This window comes from Peromyscus maniculatus, chromosome X (assembly GCF_049852395.1).
Source record: "Peromyscus maniculatus bairdii isolate BWxNUB_F1_BW_parent chromosome X, HU_Pman_BW_mat_3.1, whole genome shotgun sequence".
In the NCBI taxonomy this organism is placed as follows: domain Eukaryota; kingdom Metazoa; phylum Chordata; class Mammalia; order Rodentia; family Cricetidae; genus Peromyscus; species Peromyscus maniculatus.
In genome coordinates, this window is record NC_134875.1 from 16,190,048 (window position 1) to 16,213,703 (window position 23,656).

Below are 23,656 nucleotides of genomic sequence, written 5' to 3' on the forward strand. Positions count from 1 at the left end.
AACTAGATGTGGTAGCACATGGCTATATTAGGCAATTAGAAGCAGGAGGATCAGAACTTTGAGACAGAAAATTCAAAGCTAACTTGGTATACATGAGACCCTATCATTGATAATAAAAAAAAAATCTTGAAGCCGGGCGGTGGTGGCTCACGCCTTTAATCCCAGCACTCGGGAGGCAGAGGCAGGCGGATCTCTGTGAGTTCGAGGCCAGCCTGGACTACCAAGTGAGTTCCAGGAAAAGGCGCAAAGCTACACAGAGAAACCCTGTCTCGAAAAACCAAAAAAAAAAAAAAAAAAATCTTGAGATTGGGAGATTATCTCAGATTTCCAAGGTAGGACTTATATAATCACAAGGATATTCATTATCAAAAGAGAGAGGAATTGAGGTTTAGCTCCGTAGTAAAGTTCTTATCTTGCATGTGTGAGGCCTTGGGTTTCATCCTGAGTATCATAAAAAAGGAAAGGAAGTGGAGAAAGCATCAGAGAAGATGTAATGACAGAAGCGGAGGTCATAAACCAAAGAAGTGATGGACAGTCCCTAGAAATGGAAAATGTCAAGGCAATAGATTCTTATCTAGAGCCTTGAGAAGGAATGCATCCTTCCCAGGATGCCTTGATTTTAGTCCAGTGATACTAATCTTAGACTTCGGACCTCCAGAAGCACAGCAGTAATTTGTGTTGTTTTAATCACTAAGCTTTAGCAATCACTTCCAGCCACAATAAGAAATCTGTACTCTGAGATTTCATCAAGTATCAAATAGAATTAAAACACTAGTTTACCCAACTGCAAAACCAGACTCTATCAAGGAGACAAATTTGGAGAAACATAATGGGGGTGGTAGAAGAATCAGTTTACAGTTCAATCCGTAAGCCTGAAACGGGAAGCAAGTGTGACAAATTTAAATGCCTACAGCAGATGTGAGGAAGACAGTGTAAATGTGAAGTGGTCAGGGTTTAGTTAACATATAGCCTAAATGGTAGCAAATGTCCACTAGGACACTTCTTTATGTTGAGCAGCAACAGGAAGTCGAAGTGGTGAGCACTGTGGCAAACAAGAGAGCATCCAAAAATGAGGTACTAAACAGTCAGTCCCGGTCAAGGGTTGTCATGTTGGGAAAATGGGACCAAGCACTATCTAGTCTTTGATTTCTCAGGAGAAACAAGAAATCAAACTTTTATATGATACATGTGTTTTTATTTTATTCCATTTAAATATTTTATGTATTTTAATTTGTGTGTGTGTGTGTGTGTGTGTGTGTGTGTGTGTGTGTGTGTGTGTGTGTATGCACCTGCATGTACAAGTGCACTCAGAGGCCAGAAGAGGGCTTTGGATTCCCTGGAACTTGAGTTATAGACACTTGTAAGATGTTTGATGTAGAGAAGGTGAGAAGTGAACTTGGGTCCTTTGGGAGAGCAGATAGTTCTTAATCACTGAGCCCTTTTTTCTTTTTCTTCTCCCCTCCCCTCTCCTCCTTTTTCCTTCCCTCCCCTCCTCCCTCTCTGTCTCTGTGTCTCTGTCTCTCTCTGTCTGTCTTTCTGTCTCTCTCTGTCTGTCTCTGTCTCTGTCTCCCTTTCTCTTTCTAGACAGGGTCTCACTATGTAACTCTGGGTTACCTGGAACTTCCTATATAGGCCAAGCTGGACTTAAATTTTTTTTTGAAGATTTTGTTTTTATATATATAAGGGTTTGTCAGAATATACTTCTGTGCACCACATGCATGTAGTACATGTAGTACTTAAGGAGGCAAGAAGAAGGTGACATATCCCTTGGGACTGGATTTACAGATGGTTGTGAGCTGCCTGACTTGGGCGCTCGGAACCAGACTTTTGGGTCCTCTGGAAGAGCAACCAGTGCTCTTTACTGCTACCTTTATTTATCAGCCCTGCGATCTAGGTTTTATATCTCAATAATGTTATTATTTTCTTTTTTATAGGCTTTATTTTTTTAGAGTAGTTTTGACTGCAAAACTAAATTGAACAGGGGTCAGGGAGTTTACATAAACTCATTGTTAATTTTGTTTTATAGTGTTGTTCAATCACTAGTACTGTATTATGCTTAAAATGAGTATACTTGAAGAAACCTTTTTATATAGTTTGCTTTGTTATGCTTTAATCTTCCCTCTTGAGGTTGATGACCACACTCCCAGATGAGACCTTTCTTCCCTCCTTCCCTAGAGAGAGCTATCTTATAGATCTTGTGAGAATGCCTTGTTGGCTCTTCCAACACACATGTCTATAGAAAGGAACCAGAATCTTGCCTTCCTTCATAAAACATACTCCTTTTTTTGTTCCCATCTGGGTTACTCAAATCTCAAATCTTGGAATGTATTTCACTGAGTCCCTCTTTCTCGTCAAGTACACTTAATCATCATGATTTTATGATGCCATTTCCTGAATTTTGCCATGACTCCTGCTACTTTTGCTCTGGTTGAGGATCTGACTTGGATTACTGTACCATTCTTCAAGGTCTTCTCAAGTCTGGTTTTATTGTATATGAATTCAGTTCTTCCTCAAGGCTCATGAGGTCTTTCTAAGAGGACATGGCTAGGGATGTAGTTCCATGGTAGGGCACTTTCATAGAGCTCTGGGTTTAATTCCTAGCATCACAGAAAATTTTAAAATAAAAGAAAACATGTATCTGACCATGGTGCTCTAATACTCAAAAGGTCCTAGAGTCTTCCTTAACTTCTAAGGGGGAAAACACCAGACTAGCTCCTGTTAGGGTTTTTGCCTGCCCTTCCAACATCTTCTCCCTTCAGAGTCCTTTTTCTCTACCTTTCTTGATGGGGCATCTTCAAGAGGTGGGGTAGTTCAATGACTAAGGCCACAGACTTAGCATAAGTCAAAGCGTCATGGGTTATGCTTAATTAAACACTGAGCTTCACTTTATTTGTAAACAGGGCAACTTAACTCATTCACTGAACTATGGTGAAGTGGAACTATAACTATTGGCTAAATATTTGGCATAGAGTAGGCATTTAATATGTGGTGATATATTAATATTGGGCCATGCTGTTTCTTTCCATAGCCAGTCTTGCATAGTAATCCCTGTTCTTTTACTTTGGAATTTCTTTATGTAGCAATTATTTTTCACTGCTGTGATGGTTGGCCTAAACTGTCAACTTGACACAATCTATAATCTTCTGGGAATAGGGTCTTAATGAGGAATTATAAAGATCGTGTTAACCTATGGAAGATTGTTTTGATTGTTAATGGGGGAAGACCATGCTCACTTTAGATACCACTATCCCCTTGGCAGCTGATCCTGAACTGTCTAAGAGAGGAGAAGGTGAGCTGAGTAAACAAGTCATCATGGTGCATTCATTTTCTCTCTGCTCTTGACTGTGCATGTGACCAGTTCCCCGCCATGTTCTTTCGGCTTTGAGTTCACCACATGATGGACTGTAACCTGGCAATATAAACTAAACTCGAAACCCTAAATTACTTATAGTCAGAATATTTTATCACAGCTACAGAAATAAAAGCTAGAACAACTGTTTACTGTGTGCCAGCCTTTTTTTCTAGAAGCTGAGCACAAATAAAATATCACCACAAAATACTGAAAAATTCAGATGGTATTTTGATTCAATTAATTCCTCTTTTTTCTTCAAGGCCATTTTGGCCCTCTCATGTTTCACAGCTTTTGTGATATTTCTTCCTGTGTACATTATTCTAATTCTTTTATTTTTTGACTTACCATGCTGTACTGATTACTAATAAACTCAGTTATTATACTGTCATTTTCCTGGGAAGGGACAGCATTAAATTAATTTGTGTATCCTCAGTGCCCAAACGTGCTTGGTCATCTTTCATTTAAATGCATGGAGTGAGCACATAGCGATGAAAAGAAGACTTTCTTGGATGAAAACAAAAATGTGATTCTATGATACAGTCTCCATCACTTGTTTAGTAGAGATAGACAGTATTTCAGCTCCCTTTGGCTCTTTGGGTATTCCAACGACTTGCCCCCTAATTCTGTTTTTAAGATTTCTTTTAAAGTTTGTCATTATCATGGTATGTACGTGCATAATATGTGTATGTGTGTGGGGCACTGACATCTCTGTGGAGTCAATTCTCTCCTTTGAACTTCATGTGGGTTCTGGGGATGGAACTCAGGTCTCCAGGCTTGCAGAGCAAGTGCCTTCCTGCTGAGCTGTTTGGCTGCTCCATTATCTGTTTTCGTTCTTACAGGAAGTAAATGCAATTTGACTTCAAATTTAGCAAATTCATGGCATAAAAGCAGGTATTGGAACTAATGGAATGGAACAAAACCCAGAAATTTATTGTCAATCGATTTTCAACCAAAAGAACCAAGAGCATGTGGAGATGTACATATGTGAAAGAAACTAGTTTCCTATCTTTTGCCATAAAAAATTAACTCAAATTGGATCAAGGACCTAAATACAAAAACTCAAAACTATGAAACTATTAACACAGCAAAAAATATAGGAAGCATTCTTAAATGAATTGGTATATAATACAGGCCCCAAAGCATAAAAAGGTAAACAGGATTAAATCAATGAAAAGAACTTCTGTATAAAAAAGGAAACAATGAACACAACGAAGGGATAGCCTGCAGAATAGAAATAATATTTTTAAACTGTTTGCCCACTATTAGAAAACCCAACCTCAATAGCAAAATAAAAACAAATAAAACAAAATACCCCTCAAAAGCCGCGCCTAATTAAAAGCAGGCAAATGATATGAATAGCATTTCTTAAAAGAAGTTATACAAATATCAAACAGGTGTATATACATGATCAACATCACTAATCAGGGACATGCAAAGCAAAATCACAATAAGACTAGAATGGCTAATATGCAAAAGACCAAAAATAGCATGCTGACAAAGATGAAGAGAGGAAATACCCCTTGAATAGGTAGGAAATGAATCAGTACAGTTATTTTTTTCAAAAAAAAATTGAGAATACAATTAACATATAATCCAACAACCCCACTTATAGATAAGTCCAAAGAAATTGAAATGAATATTGTAAAGGGATACCTGCATATCATGTTGCTTGCAGCACTATCAATAGGCAATGTGTGGCACCATGCAAGATATCCATCCATGGATGAAAAGATAAAACGTTGTATACATGCTGTAAAACTGTGACATACCATCCATTGTTTTTGGTTAACATGGATAGAACTGGAGATGGAAATTTTATTGAGTAAAATGAGCCAGGCACAGAAAGACAGCCAATTTCGTATTTTCCCTCATTGGTAGAAGCTACAAAAGTTGATCACCTTGAAGTGGAACATAGACTAGGAGTCTCTTACTATAGGAAGGGGAAGGGAGGGGGAAGAGACATACACTGAGCTTGGATAATAGGTAGCAGTGCACAGTTAAAGAGGAGGAAGTAGTTCTGTTGTCCTGTAAGGCAGGATTAATTACATTTTATAATTACAGGATAACTAGAAGAGTTTGAAAATTCCTAATACAGAAATGCTAATGTTTGAGGTGAAAGAAATGTTAATTAATGATGTGATCATCACACATATATGTATGTATCAAATTATAGTAGCGTAGGATATGAATAAGTACAAATATTTATATATCAATTATAAAGAAAGAAAACATTAAAAACAAAACTAACTTCAAGATACAGCTTCAGAACCTAGTTCTTTGCAGCTTAGGATCTGCTTGTGTCCTGTGAGAAAATTTTATACTGGAACATTGTCAGGGTCTGGCCCAGCAACCCTATGTTATTTTTATTTCCATTTCCATGTTTTTTAGATATTATCATCATTCATTTAAACATGTTGGCCTTTTACTGACTTCTGTGACTTCAAAGTTTGCTTCCACCAATGACATGTCTTCTGATTTGTGGTCAGTTGGGTGTCTTTCTTGTCAATTGTGTACCCGCTGACTCTTTTGTTCTTTCTTGCTACAGGCCTCTTTCCCTGGGAACTTACACTTAGTCCTGGTTTTACGTCCTACCAGTTTTCTTCAACGGACTTTCACAGACATTGGATTTCGATTTAGCCAGGAGGATTTTATGCTGAAGTTACCAGTAAGATTATTGCTTGAATCTTTGGTCCTTCTAATGCTTATGTATCCTGTATCCTATACTGTTTGTTTTACATGTTTCCATGTAACACTTAAAATTTATCTCTCAAAAATTTAATTCTGAAATGTCCTACAGCCATCTGCTTCTACTGTTAAAAAGGACTAGTTCAGGCAATTTTTAACAAGGCAATACCTTTTGAAAAATATATGTTATATGTTATAAATGTGTGCATATATCTTTGTGTGTATATGCTTAGGAGTTTTTATTTTCAGTTAACATTTTATGGTTTATGTATCCAAAATACCATGACCCTAAGCTAGCTCAGAGTACCATGGTCTTTATTTTGAAAATATATCTTTATCAGATTTTATTGTTTGAAATACAGTGCTTGTAAAATTTGATACATGAATCATAACTTACTACAGAAAATTCTTTTGCTTTGTTCTGAGCACAGAATTTCTTCGTGTGTGTGTGTGTGTGTGTGTGTGTGTGTATGTGTGTGCGCACATGTGCATGTATTTGTATGTGTACAAGATTGCTCATTAATAATGAAACCTTTTAGACAGAAGAATTAGGGTGTTTGGGTTTCTGTAGAAGCTAATTTGGTTGACAGAAATGTTTTGTAAATAAAAACTGTTGTTATCTGAAGATGGTTAATGCATCCAGGTGTGGGGGGCATGCACAGGAAAGAACTATTTGAAGCATTTATAGTGGATGATGCTCTGCTAAGTTTTTACTGAAATTCATGTTGCAGTTTGATGGAGGGCTGTCGTGAAGGGCAGTTAACAGTGTCTTTCTTGCTTATTTACATAGGTTGTTATGCTGAGCTCAGTTAGTGATTTGCTGACATACATTGATGACAAGCAATTATCCCCTGAGTTAGGCGGCACCTTGCAGTACTGCCACAGTGAATGGATCATCTTCAGAAATGTATGTTGCTTCTGCCCTTATTGTAGAGCCTATCCTTCATTCTATCTAGAAATTTTTCCTACTTGGGAAAAGCAGTATTGGGTCTCCTACTTTTCAGCCGGGCGGTGCTGGTGCACACTTTTTTTTTAAAATTTGTTTGTGGTTTTTGTTTGTTTCCCAGAGCTGAGGACCGAACCCAGGGCCTTGTGTTTGCTAGGCAAGCGCTCTACCACTGAGCTAAATCCCCAGCCATACTTTTCAAATACATATATCACTCAACATTTTGGTTTTCTTCTATAAGAGATATCTAGAAATGATGAAGAGTCACTAAGGATGGCAATTGAAGGAGAGGCCTAGGGAAAAAGGAGAGAATTCTCTGTCCATCCCTTCCTGTGCTCAGGTAGTAAGAAAGAGACAAAGGGTTTGGGTTCAAATCCTAGCACTTGGATCTTGGACAATATATACCACCTCTCCAAGTCTTTATCTATAAAATGAGATGGATAGTATATTATTACCTCATAAGGATCTTGGGAAGATTAAATGAGATAATGAGTACAAAATGTTTGACTCACTGCTTGGTACATGGAGATCCTCAGAAAATGCAAGTATATTCATTTCAGCCTAGTGGCACTCCCAAGGTTATTAGATTTGTCAGAGTCCTATTTTAGAGACTTTCAAAGAGATAAGGGCTGTGGCCTCCCAGGTAGAATAAAGCCTTTGGTTTAAGTGTCTTGACTTCCAATTTCATGATCTGAGAACTGTTCTGAAGAAAATAGTGATGGCCACTAAACCAGGGTCACATTTCCTAGTCCTCAAACTGTGTGTTTGGCAGATTCATTCAGCAATTCAGGTGTGCACATGAAGGTTAACTGTTAGAGTGAGCAGTGCCTTGCCCTAAATGAAAGAGCTTGCCTAACAGATGGTTTATGTTGTGTCTACATTTCCCTTGTCTTCCTGTGAGGGATTGATTTTGAAACAAAATAGTGCAATCTTCCTTGCTGTTTTAGGGCAACAGCACCTTTGGGATAACAATTTCAGATCTTTGGCAGTATCTGCAATGAATTGTTGTGACAACTTGCTCTCCAGTTCCTTAGATCATTATGCTTTGTGGAGTGCTGATCACAAACACTAGTAAATATCCATTTACATTGCTGCTCTCATGTCTCTTTAGAAATGAACTTATTATAAAGCAGTTTTGTTAAGTGCTGAGTTTGATAAAGGAAGAAGACACTGATGTCCAAGGCCATACAGCGAAGTCCTTAGCACATGGCATCTTTTAGAAAGAGTTTCCATGAATGTCCAAGGAACAAGTCCAGGAATGTAGCACTACACATTCAAGGATTTTAACACTGCTTTTTAATAGTCTCTTGGAGGTTTAGATGCAGAGTTAGCTTTAATTGTCAGAGGTAGGGCCAATTTTTTTTAGCAGAGTTCATAGTGTACATGTTTGTTTATACCCATATATAGAGCAATACAAATTACTGATCCAAATTTTGATATGTTGTCAGAATTTCCATCAAAGAGTCTCTGGCTTTTTACAGGCTATAGAAAAGTTTGCTGTTACAGTGAAAGAAATGGCTCAGATGTTGCAATCCTTTGGAACAGAACTGGCTGAAACAGAGCTACCAGATGATATTCCTTCAATAGAAGAGATTCTGGCAGTTCGTGCTGAAAGGTATCATGTGTTGAAGGTATGTCTGATGAGAAGAGGAGCACACAGATTTCACCTGATCGTCCTGCTGCTTGCAGTCCTTTGTGTCATAGTAAGAATGGAATCCAGGGCCTTCTGAATGTTAGGCAAACTCTGTCAATAAGCTGCAACCCTAAGCTCTCAGTGGCTTTTGAACTAGGTTCTCACCATGTAGCCCAGGATGATCTCAAATTTGGAATTGTTTTCTCTCAACCTCTTGAGTTCTGGGGTTACAGGTGTGCACCATCATACCCTGCCACGTGGCATTTATTTTTCCAGGAAAGTGTTTGACATGTTCATTTCACTCTGATTTTTACATAGGGAAAATGCAAGATACATTGAAAATATTTTTCTTTTAGTTTTACTTTATGTGTTTGGGTGTTTTGCTTCTATGTATGTCTGTACCCCACAAGTGTGCCTGGTGCCTGCAGAGACCAGAAGAGGGCATCGGTTCCCCTGGAACTGGAGTTATAAGTGATTGTCAGCCGCCATGTGGGGCCTGGGAACTGAATCTGGGTCCTCTGCAAGAGCAGCCAGTGCATCTGTTGAGGCATCTTTGCAGTCCTCTGGGGAATTGGTTTTGTTCTACTCAGTTCTCTCTGGAGTAGGAGAAGAACAGTTCTGAGAATTTGACTTTTAGAGGCACTTTTGTCAAAATGTGGGAAAATTTGCACGAGGAAAATCAGGCATCTGATTATTATTTATCTCCCTCACCCATAATATCCATGTTGGGTGCCCTGGCAGTTTTAAGTTCTATATAGTGTGCTATGTTTCAATTAAGATGTGGGAAACCAAATGTTTGCACTGTAATGTAAAAGCAAAACCCTGTATGCAATAAGGTGACGGCTGCGATGATGATGATGGTAACGGTGATGCATGACTATTGTGGTTGTTGGATGCAGAATTTCTTGTAGCCTGGACTGATTTTTAAACTCACAGCTGTAGTCGTCCTTAAGTCAGTAGATTCTTATGTTTTCACCAGTTATAAGCATGTGACACCACTCATGGCTTGGCTTGCATGACTGATTTGTATGCAGCTGTAGGGATGATGTAATGAGTTAAGTATGTAGTATACATGTAATAGATTTTTAGCACATAGTTTATGCTTTATTAATATTAGTTTGATTTTTTTAATTTTTAATTTTCTTGGTGCTGGGAATTAAACTTAGGGCCTTATACATGCTGATTACATACATTTCCATTTTGCCACACTACCTATTCTTTATGCCAAATATCTACTCATAACTTTGTAAGTCCTTTTGACCTTTGAAGGAAATCTTGGATCGTTTAGATATCTGAAGAAGGTCTATGTTTATAAAATTCCCAAGCATGTGCTTCATGGTGTTAATTAAATCCAGATGTGAACTAAAATAAGACTTAAGGCAGGAAGTGATTGGTAATAATGATTAGTAGGAAAGGTATGTGATTCTTTCTGAATTTGCATTAAATCTGCTTTGTAACTTTATGATTTCTGATATTGTAGTTGTTACTGTGTTAATATGGTTTTATCTGAAAACATTAAAAATCGTAGCAGCATAGAACAAGGTTGGTTAGAACTTGCTGTCTGTAACAGGAAGCTAGAAACAACATTATTGGTACTTCTGTCTCTAACGTCTGTTTCACCAACTGAGGACTCCAGTCCCCGTTTGTAAGGCAGGAGCTTCTTTGAGCCTCACATTTGTGTGAGTGTTTAGGCCATAGGTATGCAAGTGCATGTGTGTGAATGTCAGAGGATATTATTCTTCCTCATTGACATCCACCTTGTTTTTGTTTGTTATTTTATTTTTTAATGTATATGGATGTTTTGCTTGCCTGTTGTCTGTGCACCATATTCATTCAATGCCCAGATCCCCTGGAACTGGAGTTATAGACAGTTGTGAGCCACCATGTGGGTGATGGGAACTGAACCCAGGTCCTCTGGAAAAGTAGTCAGTGCTCTTAAACCGCTGAACCATCTTTCCAGCTTCCTACCTTGTTTTTTGAGACAGGGTCTTTCAGTGGCCTAGAACCAAGTAGGCTCTCTTGGCTGACCAGTGAGCCCCAGAGATCTGCTTAGATTAACCTCCCTCGCACAGGTATTATAAATTTACACCATGCTACCTGTTTTTATTTTAATGTGTGTTTTGGATATTTAACTCAGGCCTTCATGTTTCAAAGGTAAGCACTTTTACCAATTGGGCCATCTCCCTGGCCACAGAGCCTCACTCACACTTGCAGATTCCGTGATGCTAAAATACTATGAAAGCAAAGGCTGTGTTAGGATTGCTTCTATCTCCTGAACCATACACCTTCTACACCTGTATATTCCCTTCTCTTCAAGTCATTCGTGTGTGATTACTAACTGGCTGACATATCCTGTTGTACCTTTATATAGAATGACTTAACAGCTGTAACCAAAGAAGGAAAAGTTCTGCTCATGAACCTGCAAGTGCCTAACACTGAAGAAACCGTCAGTTCAAGTCTTGAATGTCCTCAGCATATAAGTGGTGACTGGCAAACTATTAATAAGTAAGCAGTCCCTTCTTTTAAAATTTACGTATATTTTCAAACTAGAAATTTTACATTGTTTGTTGCTGTTAGGTATGAAAGTATTTCTGGACTTCTGGAAGTCTGGGAACTTCTTCTCTGGGTTGGTCTGCAGACATTAGTTTGCTTGCGGAATTAAGTTCCCCAGACATTGATTTTTCTTTGCCCGAGCCAAGTGTCATAGTGTCACAGACTATTTTTGCCTATAATTCTTTATTTTCTTTGAGAAAGGATTTCACTATGTAGCTCTGGCTGGCTTGGAATTCCATGTAAACTGGGCTGGATTTAAACTTATGGAGATTTGCATTTTTGGCTCCTAAGTATTAAATTAAAGGTGTGTGTCACCATGCTGGGCCTTTGCTATAATTCATTCTTTCTTTTTTCCTTTCTTTATTGTTCTTATGGAGGGAATATTTATTTTGGCTTGCAGTTTCAGAGATTTCAGTGTATGCTCACTTGGCCCTGTCACTTTGAGCCTATGGCCGAACAGTACATCATGTTGGTTGGGAGTGTTTAAAATCTTAATGAACAGACCAGGTTTAGCTACATACCTGCCTCCAAAATGGTTATTTTAAAATAATTCTTTGGCTTTTGTTTGTTAAGGTTGCTGACTCAAGTGCATGATATGGAAACTGCTTTTGATGGATTTTGGGAAAAACACCAGCTAAAAATGGAGCAGTATCTGCAACTGTGGAAGTTTGAGCAAGACTTTCAAGAGGTCAGTTGAAAAAGATCTTTCCTTGTGATGGAGGCCCTTATTCTTGAGCGTTAGAAGGCCAGTCTTTCAAGATGCCAGTTTTCCTCCTGGGGAGAATAAAGGAGTCGAATTCCTTGCCTTGGAACAAAAAAAGCTCTGCTAACAACCAAGCTGTCACTTCTTCCACTGTGACAAAACACTGACATGTCGAGTATGACAGGGACAGAGTATTTCTCCACTTTTATGTTTGTCCTTCAAACATTTTCACTACAAAGTGCTTTCAGGCTATAAGATAGTTTTCCAAGGAAACAATACCCATTGATCTTTAGATACCACATGCCATAGGGATTGCCAATTTCTCCTAAATGTTTTCTTTTTTCTTCCAGTAAGAAGACTCTTACAGAGTCATAGTTCAGTTATCAGAATGACATTCAATGACAGTACAAGACCTTTATATTATCTGTCATCATTATTCTAATTCTGTCAGTTAACCTGATAATGGGTGTGGATGGAAGTTAGAGGACCACTTGCTAGAGTTGGTGCCCTCCTTCTACTGTGTGATTCTAGGCACTGTTTGGCAGTAAGCGCCTTAACCCAGTAAGCTATCTCATCAGTCCTCTTCATTTTGTGCTTCCCTTGGGAAATAAGATCTTACTACATTATACAGCCTAGGCTGGCCTTGACCTTGTGATACTCTTGCCTCTGTCTCTTGAGATCTCTAGAATCATAGGTGTGTGCTGCCATTCTGGGCTCTCAATACTTTCCTTTATACCTTTTCTCTTTTATTTCAATATAAGGCTTAGTCTCAGGTCTACTAGTACATTAAGATGTTAGGTCTATTTCATCTTCTTGAATACAGAACATTTTTAGATTTTTAAGAAATTTTACACTGCTAATATTTTGAAAGATACAGTCCAATTTAGAAGTAGAATTTGTTCATTTTGAGTTTGTTTACCATGTTTTCATGATTAGATTGTCTACATATAGACAACTAGAACACTGCACAAGTGATGTGCTCTTTTCAGTGTGTCACATCTGGAGGTAAGAAATATCCATTTATACCACTTTGCTGATGTGGACTTGGATTAAGCAGTGCGAGTATTGTTCTGTTTCTTCACTGTTTCATAGCTCTTTCTCTCTTATAACTAGTAGTAAATACATGGGAAGAAGATGGAAAGGATCTAGTTTCCTCATCAGAATTGTCCATAGAGCATACAGCATTGTCCATAAGCATCTGTTGATTCTTTCCTGATTCAATCTTTATTCCGGCAGCCATCAGTAATAATCTTTTAATATTTACTTATCTACCATAGGTACTGTGATAAAGCAAGTTTTCCCTTCTCATTCATTTATTTGATCCACACATCTCTAGAAGTTTCATCGCTTATTATTAATTGCTATTCTCTCTGTGTTATATATCCTCTTTCTCTCTTTCTCTTGTGTGTGTGGTGTGTGTGTGTGTGTGTGTGTGTGTGTATGGTTTTGAGGTCAGAGGTCATAAAAATATTTATCTTGGTTTTTGAGACAGAGTTTCTCATTGGCTGGCTTGTCAGAGAGCCTTCTGCATCCTCCTGTCTCTAGCAGTCCTGCCCTGGGATTATAGGCACACGCCACCATGCCAGACTTTAGGAATGTGAGTTCTAAGTACTGAACTCCTCATGCCTATGTGATGAGCACTTTTACTGACTGAGCTATTGTCCTAGCCCTCATTGCTGTACTATTTTTTAAAAAAGAATTTTGTTTTAAAAGATTATTTTTATCTCTGTGTGTGTTTGTATGAGCTTATCTATAACACATTTGTGCATGCATCTGTGGAGACCAGAGGATATTGGATCCCCTGGAACTGGAGTTATAGGTGATAACGAGTAACCTGATATGGATGCTCTGAACCAAACCCTGCTCCTCTGTGAGAGCAATAAGCATTCTTATTGTTGAGCCATCTCTCCAGTCCCATAAAGGGTTTTATTTACTTTTGTTTGTTTGTTTGTTTTTTGAGACAAGGTCTCAGTATGTATCCTTGGCTGGCCTAGAACTTACTATGTAGTCCAGGCTGGACTAGAACTCATAGATATCCCCCTATCTCTGCCTCCTGAGTGCTAGGATTGAAGGTGTGAGTTACCACACCAGACTAAAAAGATTTTATTGTTTTAAAATTATGTGTATTTGCATATGTGTCTGTGTGGGTATGTGTCTGTGTGGGTATGTGTCCATCAGTGCAGGTATCCATGAAGTCACTGTTAACCTCTGAGCTATCACTCTAGCCTCTAAATTCCAATTGCTATTCTTAACTACTTTGATGTTTCAAACTAACTACTCTATTGTGATATTTGTTAAGATTTTAAAAAATAACTTCCTCCTAGCCATTTTCCTGAGGAACCTTTGTTTCTTTTTCTGGGAAACAGTATTAAAGATGAAGATGTAGGTGCAAGATGTGCTCATTGCTACTGGAGGGTCTTTGTTTCCAGGGCCAATTACCACATAGCTGAGGAAAACATATGCATGTGTATACATGTATGTATATGAGCATGTACACACATTTTTGCAAGTATGTCTGCATATATGTGACTGCACATGTACATGACGATCTTATATAAATCATTAATGTGCGTGGATATCTAAGAGGCTGTATTTAACAGATTATATTTATTTCTGTGAGTAAAATAGCTGAACATGTTTTGTGTATGTGTAATTTTCTCTTATTGGCATTCTTATTTAATAGCATTTCTTATGTGATTATTACTAAAGATGAATTTTTTCCTCTTTTTTATGCATCTATTAATTTTACAACCTGGCTGCAGCTTCCACCCCCATCCTCCCCTCTCAGTCCTTCTTCCCCATTCCCCCTCCCACCACCAATCCCCTCCTCTTCCATCTCCATCTAGCAAAGGGAAGGTCTCCTATGAGTATCAATAAAACATGGCATATCAAGTTGTAGTAAGACTAAGCATAAATTCATAGGCTTTTAACACCTTTATTTCTTGTGTCTAGATTGTGACACAAATTGAATTTTTATTAAATCAACAAAGAGAACTGGAGGATGCAGCAGGGAACTTAGCTCAAGTAAAACAAAGACTTAAAAAAATTGAGAACTTGGATGAAAAATCTCAGGTAAGATTAGGTTTTAGTATTTGCTCTGTGTTTCACTGGGGTTTAGTGTAAGTGCTTATTATATTTAACCTGTCATAACTATACAATTGACATAATAATACTAGCCTACATCTATTTTAAGTGTGGCCCGAAGACAGCACTGCAGGTGTGTCATATAGTTATATGAAATTATGTATTTTGTAGGATCTATAATGAGACTGTAAATCATCTTGGAGATGTTAGGCAAAAAATCTACCAAGAATGATATATAATGGGGCCTCAGATACATAGTGAGTTTTAGGGCAGCCTGTTTTGCATGAGACCCTGTCTGAAAAAAAGTTATTTGGTATTTAGAAATTGTGAAATAAGACTATGAATTGTCTAATGTCCACTATATGATATATGCAGTTGAATCAATCATAGACCCATACAGACAACTCTACTTAATCTGACTAGCTGTTGGACCTTGCATGAATTTATTTCTAAGCCTCAATGTTCTTTTCTAGAACTTGGGGGTAAAATGACCTACTTTGTAGAGTGATGGGTGAGGATTTATTTAGATGTATAGGTAGTGCTTAGCATAGCTCTTGGATATGTATGTGCTCAGAGGAAAAGCAGTTGTCAGCAGTCTTGTTAATTCTAAAGCTTAGACTCATCATGACTTTATTAATACTTAGTAAACTGCCTTTGCCTTGTATATGACAGCAAAGCAATGCTTTTACAGATTTGGTTTTAGAAAACAAACTTAGGATTGAGTCACAAGCATGTACAAATGACAACTGCGGGCCAGAAGTTGCAGTAACTAGTAAAGGAATTAGGCTTGTAGACCTCTGTGATTGTGCTACACTTTACATCTCTCTATGACAGACATAGTGGAAAGAGAAGGCCAACTGACTTGGAAGCCAGGGGCTTTGTTGGTTTTAATATTGTTTTCCAACGTGATTTCAAAAAGAACTTGCCATTTTAAAGCATTCAGTTCAGTTCTAGTTTCTTTCTCGTTACTGGGATAAAATACTCTGAACATAATAAGCAACTTTGGAGACAAAAAGGTTTATTTGGCTTAAAGTTCCAGGTCATAGTCCATCTTTAAGGGAGACCAGGTCAAGAACCTGAAGAAAACACTACGGAAGAATGTTGCTTGCTAGCTTCCTCATTGGCTTATGGTCAACTAGTTTTTTATATAGCTCAGGACCACCTGCCTGGGGATGGTGCTGCCCACAGTGGGCTGTGTCCTCCTACATCAATTAGTAATTAAGACAGTCCTTCACAAACATGCCCAGAGTCCAATCTGATCTGGGAAAGTCCTCAGTTGAAGCTTTCATCTCATTCTATTTCAGTGGTTCTCAACCTTCCTAATGCTGTGACCCTTTAATACCCTTCATGTTCTGGTGACCACTCCCAACCATAAAATTATTTTCATTGCTACTTCATAATGGTTATGAATAATAATGTACATATGCATGTTTTCCAATTATCTTCACCGAAGTCTGTGAAAGGATTGTTTGATCCCCCATAGGGGTCGTGACCCACATGTTGAGAACCACTTCAATGGGCTGTGTCAAGTTGGCCTTTAAAGCTAACTAGGACAGTAGTATTTTCATATGTGAGCTTGAATGTCTGTCCCATTTAAAAAGCAACTCTATTTTACTTGTGGATTTCCCAGTAGCTAGGCAGGTCAGTCACTGCTTCATCTGAGCTTCAGTTTGCCTTATTTTGCCTTGGGAAGCATTATCTACATCCCTACTATGTTTCAGTCACTGTGCTATGGGAGTCAGTAGTTGACAGAATGGAGGTACAGCCATGAGAGTCCCTTTTGCTATTCCCTTTAGGTATGTCAAAAGCACTCAGGCGAAGGGCACCTTGAATTAAGATTGAAATAGATTAGCTTTCATTTGGCTGGTGTTTACTTCACGCTGGGTGCTAGATGTGTTTCAGGTTTATGTCTATGCATACTTAGAAGGCAATCTTTATATCCTGAGCGGAATGGGGTAGTTGACTTTCAGTTTCATCCAGAAATGCATGAGCTTCTGATGGTTGATGTTCCTGCTGTAGCTAATCATTATCACTGTAAGGTTTTTTTGTTTTATTTATTTATTTATTTATTTATTTATTTATTTATTTATTTATTTATTTATTTATTTATTTATCTATCTATCTATCTATTTATTTATTTATTTATTTATTTATTTATTTTGTGTGTGTGTTTTGTTGAATGCAGAAAAATGGCATGGAATCATGTTTTATGGCCATTTATTTCCCCTACCATCTGTATTCTTTAATATTTTTCTCTTTTTTCCCCACACTATGTGAGCAGAGATCATACAGTCATGATTTTTCTCTCCTCTTTCAAATCAGGAGTTGTTAGCCAAGGCCCGGCTTGTGATACTACATGGCCACAAGCTTGCATCGAATCACCACTATGCACTTGATTTAATCTGCCAGAGGTGTAATGAGCTACGCTACCTTTCTGATATTTTGGTTAATGAGATCAGAACAAAGCGGATACAGCTGAGCAGGATTTTCAAAATGCACAAACTCCTACAGCAGGTAATATGTTGGGAAATGATCCATTTCTGAAAAAGATCTTAATTTTTTTCTTCTCAGGTTCTCTAATCTTTACATTCTTGCCCATATGCCTTATGCTACACCTTTCATATTCTCATATACTTGGCCATATGCCTATAGTATCTCTTTCTTCCTCTTAGAGGTCAAGGGGTCAGGGTCTATAGCTTTGGATTTAAATTTGCAAGAGGTCGTAAGGACTGAGCCTGTTTGTGGTTTTTCAGTCTATCTCTTCATCATGTACTATTCATAGCAGATTCAGTATAGTACCAATTTTGTCCTGTTTTCAATGTGGAGGCTGGTGGTGATAGCTTCCTTTCTATTTTGAGTCTATCTCTGAAACCTGATGATATTCTTCAGTCAGAGTACTTAAAAGCCTATGGGACATTTTGCAGAAGCCTGAAATTCCTCCCACATTTCATAGTCATTGTACAGCACTAAAAATTAACTGGTCACTGAAAAGTCTTCTGCCATGCCTGTGGGTCAGACCTATTTCATGATTAAGCAGTGAATGGAAAGGTCACCCTACAGATCTGGTCATGGCAGCGGAATGTAAACAGGAGTACCATTTGTCAACATCACATCTGAATATAAGCATGCTAATCTACACATTTCTTTTTCTGGTTAAAAAAAACCCTTATTTTTATTCTTGTCCATGGCAATCATTAAGCATTGCTATTACACTTAATATTTTGCTACAAGTTTCATATTTCAGTTATCAATTTGCAGAAAATAACATGCAACTAAACTTAGTGTTGAGAAAATGGTCAGACACCTGCTGCAGAAGAAATGACTTGTTACGAAATAAATGCAATGCGTCCCAACCTTGGCTGTACCTCAGCAATACCTGTGGAGTGCTTTAAGAGTATAAATGGCTGGCTGGCAGCCCAGAGCTACTGAATCAGAATTCCTGGGGGCAACACCAGATATTATTTATTAACAGCTTTGAAAGCAATTTTCTTTTTCTTTATTTCTTTTCTTTTCCTTTTGAAATGGTGACAGAGTGTCACTATGTAGCTCTTGCTAGCTAGGACTTGCTATGTAGACCAGGCTGGCTTCAAACTCAAAGAGATCCACCTGCATCTGCTTCCTGAGTGCTGGAATTAAAATTGTATGCCACCATGGCTGGCCTCTGAAAACAATTCTTATTGACAGAAGTGAGACAGTTCTAGCCCACAAGATGGTTCAGTTGGGTAAAGACACTTGCTGACAAGCATTATAACTAGCGTTTATTCCAAAGAGCCTACATGCTGGAAGGAGAGAACTGTCTCCCATCAAGTTGTCCTCCAACCTCTACATGTATGCTATGGCATGAGTGTGCTTTGTACACCCACCCACATTCCCCTCCCCTCCACTAAGATATAATAATAAAAAAGTGAGACAGCTCTTTTAATGGCAAACCCATGTCCTCTCTATCCATTCTTACTTTTGCTGCTTTGATTTTCATGATTTTCCTCATCAGGCACGTCAGTGCTGTGATCAAGGAGAATGCCTCCTGGCTAATCAGGGAGTGACTAAGTTTCAGACTAAAGAAGATGCTCAGAAAGCCATTCAGGATGTGGAAAATTTCCTTCAAATGGCTGTGCCCTTTATCAATTATGATATTGAAAACCTGCAATATGAATTTGATGTGCTCCTATCTCCTGAACTCAAGGTGAGAAATATTTTATTCAAAGACACACAAACAAATTATCGTGGTGTAAAAGTTACTACCCCACAGCCAACTTGATATCAGTGTGTGTATACACAGTCCTCTTGAGGATTGAGAGTGATAGTAGTGTCACCATCAAGTATCAAAGAATCCAAAGGCATATGTTTGTTTGTATATAAGTAAGACTAACTTTTACCATGAGCTCTATTATTGTTATTATTATTTAGCTTGTTTGTTTGAGACAGGGTTTCACTGTATAGCCTTGCTTGGCCTGGAATTCCTTATGTAGACCAGGCTGGCCTCTTGAATGCTAGTATTAAAGGTGTGTGCCACTTCACTCAGCCTTTTTTATTTTTAAGTTCTTTAAACATGCTGTGAGCTTTCATATATATTTTATTCTGCATCCTCAGAGAAAGGCCCCTAAGTGGAGTAGAGTGTTGTTATCAGTTTTGTGATTGATACTTACCCCAACTCAGGTTGTTTACATAGAGAATACACTAATCTGTTCTGTTTTTTTTCTAAATTTGTTCTAGTTATATTTTAAGTTCAAAATAAGTTGTTTCTCTGTTTGTGTTATATGTTTGTAGTATATGTGTATGCATGTGTATGAGCACATGACATATAGCGGCCAGAGATTCACGTGCTATGCCCCACTTTGGCCATGGGTTCTAGAGATTCAAAGTCAGTCCTCATATTTGTGTGGAGAGCACTTTACCCAATGAATCGTCTCCCAAAAGCAACTAATAAACTGATTCTACCACATTATAATCTAAAGCTATATAATTTTGATACTTACATATTCATTTTTTTGGTATATGTCTACATGCTTCTATGTGTATACTGGTGGGAGCCAAAGGTTAACTTTCAAGGTCTTTTTCAGTCACTCTCTTTTTTTGGAGACAGTCTCCAGTGAACTTGGTGCTCTCATTGATTCAGTTAGATTGGCTGGCCAATGAGCTTCAGGGTCTCTCTTGTGTCTGCTGTCCCAGCACTGAGGTGATTTATATTCCTGCAATGCCTGGGTTTTATACGGATGCTGGGGATCTGAACTCAGGTTTTCATGATTATGGAGCAGGTGCTTTACTGACTAAGCCATCTCCTCAGTTCTGAAATTAAGTTTTTAAAAGTTACCTGAAGAATTTAATAGTAGTTGTTATGATTCATGTCATTTCGTGTTTTTGAGACAAGCCTGGCTATGTAGCCTTTGCTGACTTGGAACTAGCTATGTAAACTAGGCTGGCCTTGAACTCACAGAGAGAGAGATCCACTTGCCTCTGTCTCCTCGCTGCTGGAATTTAAGATGTGCTCCACTATGCCCAGCAGCTCATGTTTTATTGTTTGTTTTTTATTCTTTTTTGGGGGCCCGCCACCCAGCTCCCAAATAAATTCACACACAGAGGCTTATTAATACTTATGAATGCCCAGCCTTAGCTTGGCTTGTTTATTGCCAGCTTCCCTTAACTTTAAATTATCCCATATACCTATTGCTTCTGGGCTTTTCTCATTCTCTTACTTCTGTAAATCACACTCTTACTCCATGGCTTGCTGTGTAGATGGGTAGCTGGCCCCTGGAGTCCTCCTCCTTCTCTGGCTCCTAGCTCTCTCCCCTCCCAGTTTTCTCCTTCTATATATGCTCTCTTCCTGCCAGCCCCACCTATCCTTTCTCCTGCCTTGCTATTGGCCAGTTCTTTATTAGACCATCAGGTGTTTTAGACAGGCACAGTAACACAGCTTCATAGATTTAAACAAATGCAACTTAAACAAAAGTAACACACCTTAACATAATATTCCACTACAAGCTCATATGTTTTTTATATTTTATTTTATGTATATATGTGTTTTAACTGCATATGTTTATATATGTGTACTATGTGCGATGCCTGGTGCCTACAGAAACCAGAAGAAGGTGTTGGATAAGCCAAAAACTAGAATTACAAATGATTCTGAGTGGTCATGTGGGTGCCGAGAATTGAACCCAGGACCTCTTCAAGAGCAGCCAGTGTTCTTAGCTGCTGAGCCATCTCTCCAGCCCCAGCTTATAGAATTCTTATGTAATCCGTAGGCTCAAATGCAGACTGTACAAATCAAGCTTGAAAACATTCGAAGTATATTTGAGAACCAACAAGCTGGTTCCAAGAACCCCAAAGGTAGGCCTGAGAGGCCAGTCCAGTTTGTGATACCTGTACCTGAAAGTTTGATGAGATCCAGAGCAATGTTTTTTTCACCTAAACATGGTAAAGTAGCTTGCTTTCACATTTGATATTTCCTTTTTGTCTTGCTAGAATATCCTTTGATGCACTCGATATATCTACTAAATTCTTTTTCAGTCCTGATACATTGAAAACCTTTTAGCCTTTGTGTATGTTTAAATGCTGTTGTATATGACAGAAGTCATAATGAGATTCTTTTATGTTCATAAGCCACAATAGTAACATTGAATTGTATCAGATGATGGACACCTCAGCATGGAGTATTATAGCTTGAGAAATGAGTGTGACAATTTTCCAGCATTACATTTCATCTTTTCTTCAGCAGGTAGAAAAGGACATGAAACTTATATGTACATACATGTAGTTATAAGCATACACACTCATTGTTACTCCAGTAAGCTATTATTTGGTTCTTATATGATGCTTGTATATGAGTGTCTTATATAATAGAGTGTATTGCCTTTTCTAAATAGATGCTGTAAATGCTAATTGTGTTAGTAATTTCTTGTTACAGATTCCATTTTCTTGTTTTACTCTTTGAAGTCTATGTAGTTGTGTACTATCCCATTCCTTTCTAAATTCTATAGGAAAAATAATAATTCTTGTAATGTGTTGAACTAGTCTGAAAATAAAAATTGTTTCCCCAAGGGCTTCCTGGAGCTCCTCCTGCAGCTTTTGGGGAGAGAGCAGTTTGGTCTTTTGTCCAAGTTAGGTTAGGAGATGAGGTGAGCATATGACTAAATTCAGTCTCTTTGACCTGAATTGCAGCAGTCCCTTTACTAGTGTACAAAACTACTTTAAAATGCAGAGAAGGCTTGTGCCAGAGGTAATGAATAAATACAACTCATCTCCAGCATGGATCAAATTACAAATGCAGTGGAAGTTATATGGTTAGTAATTCCAAAGTGTATACATATACTCAAAATAAGACTGTGTGAGCAATAGTGTAAATGAATAATGTTGACTATATTGAAAAATATACCTAAATACTGGAATTATCAAAGATACTGAAAAAAGTAAAAAGAATAATAGTAGCAAAATGAACCGATTAATCTCAACAGTTATTTCTAAGCACAAAGCAGACATCAGTTAGATTTCTAGATACTTTAGCTGTGTGACCTTAGGTAGTTACCCATTAATAACTTGAGTTTCCTTGTCTATAAAGTAGGAACAAATACCTTCTGACTTCAAAAATGATTATGAAGAGAAAGTGAAACAGAATTGGACCATCCCTTCCCTCTGATTAAATTCCCTTTCTTAATAGATACCCCAAAAGCTTAAGTCTTCCTGAAGCAGAGCACTTTGGTTTGTGACCAGGCTGTCCAAGACCCGTTGATGTCATTAGTCATTCAAAAAATTTTGTTTGTATTATTTCATTTTTCTTTCTTTCTCATATTCTTATTTAATGGCATTACACTTTCTTTCTGCAGTGGGAGTTGGATATTCTTTCTTTCAAGCATGTAAACTTTTTTCAAAAGGTACCCATCTTTATTATATTACTTATCATCAATACAGTTTATGAGTTTGTACACATGAAAAACCAGTTTGGCACCTAAAAACAGAAGCAGTTCATTCATGAATTCTACCTTCAAATAACTTTATTTTTTCATATCAACCATCCATTATTCTCTCTGGACATTGAACTTACCTTGAAAAAATGACTGTATAAAGAATAGAGTATGCTTCTAAAGTCAATTTTCTTTCATAAAACAACCATTTAACAAAAAGAAAGAAAGAAGAGGAGGCTGGAGAGATGGCTCAGTGGTTAAGAGCACTCCCTGCTCTTCCAGAGGACCTGAGTTCACTTTTCAGCACCCACATGGCAGCCCACAACAACCTATAACTCCAGGGAATCTAATCCCCTCTTCTGGCCTCTGTGGGCACCTATATACCCACCTGCCTACCTACACTCACATAGACATCATTCAAAATAAATAAAAATATATCTTAAAAAAGTTAGTGAAATTAATGTAAATCAGGGTTTTCTTCAATTTAAAGACTCTCACACTACTCATAATTCAAATATTTGTTGGGAGTAGCTTGGATTTGCTTCAGTCTAAGACTACCTAGTGTATTTATGAGGAAGAAGTCACCTTAATGAGTAAATCGCTGGGAAAGACGATTTTCTCCATCATTCATCATGGTTTGTAAATGAAACCAAATCATCATTTAAGCTATGAACCTTCTGCACATTAGCCTATTGATCTGTGGATATTACAGGCTATAACATATTTCAGACAAGTTTTCAAAACTTGAAATTGGTAAACCAAGTATTTGACCGAATCAAAGTGTGTGCTAATTTTTTCATCA

At 37.9% G+C, this 23,656-nt stretch overlaps 1 protein-coding gene across 6 annotated transcripts in view; it reads left to right on the forward strand.

Annotated features, from left to right (window-relative positions):
• The window catches only part of Mcf2 (MCF.2 cell line derived transforming sequence), a 102,382-nt gene that overhangs the window by 38,783 nt on the left and 39,943 nt on the right, over positions 1-23,656 (forward strand). For 2 of the 6 annotated variants that reach the window (XM_015987385.3, XM_015987391.3), the window contains 10 exons: positions 5,898-6,017; positions 6,828-6,944; positions 8,465-8,614; positions 10,988-11,121; positions 11,743-11,857; positions 14,825-14,944; positions 17,279-17,470; positions 18,948-19,139; positions 21,199-21,370; positions 22,777-22,824. In XM_015987385.3, the coding sequence (XP_015842871.1) occupies positions 5,898-6,017; positions 6,828-6,944; positions 8,465-8,614; positions 10,988-11,121; positions 11,743-11,857; positions 14,825-14,944; positions 17,279-17,470; positions 18,948-19,139; positions 21,199-21,370; positions 22,777-22,824 (1,360 nt within the window). The remainder of the gene's footprint in view (positions 1-5,897; positions 6,018-6,827; positions 6,945-8,464; positions 8,615-10,987; positions 11,122-11,742; positions 11,858-14,824; positions 14,945-17,278; positions 17,471-18,947; positions 19,140-21,198; positions 21,371-22,776; positions 22,825-23,656) is intronic. The other 4 variants (XM_015987386.3, XM_076562896.1, XM_015987387.3 and 1 more) reach the window with 3 other exon arrangements.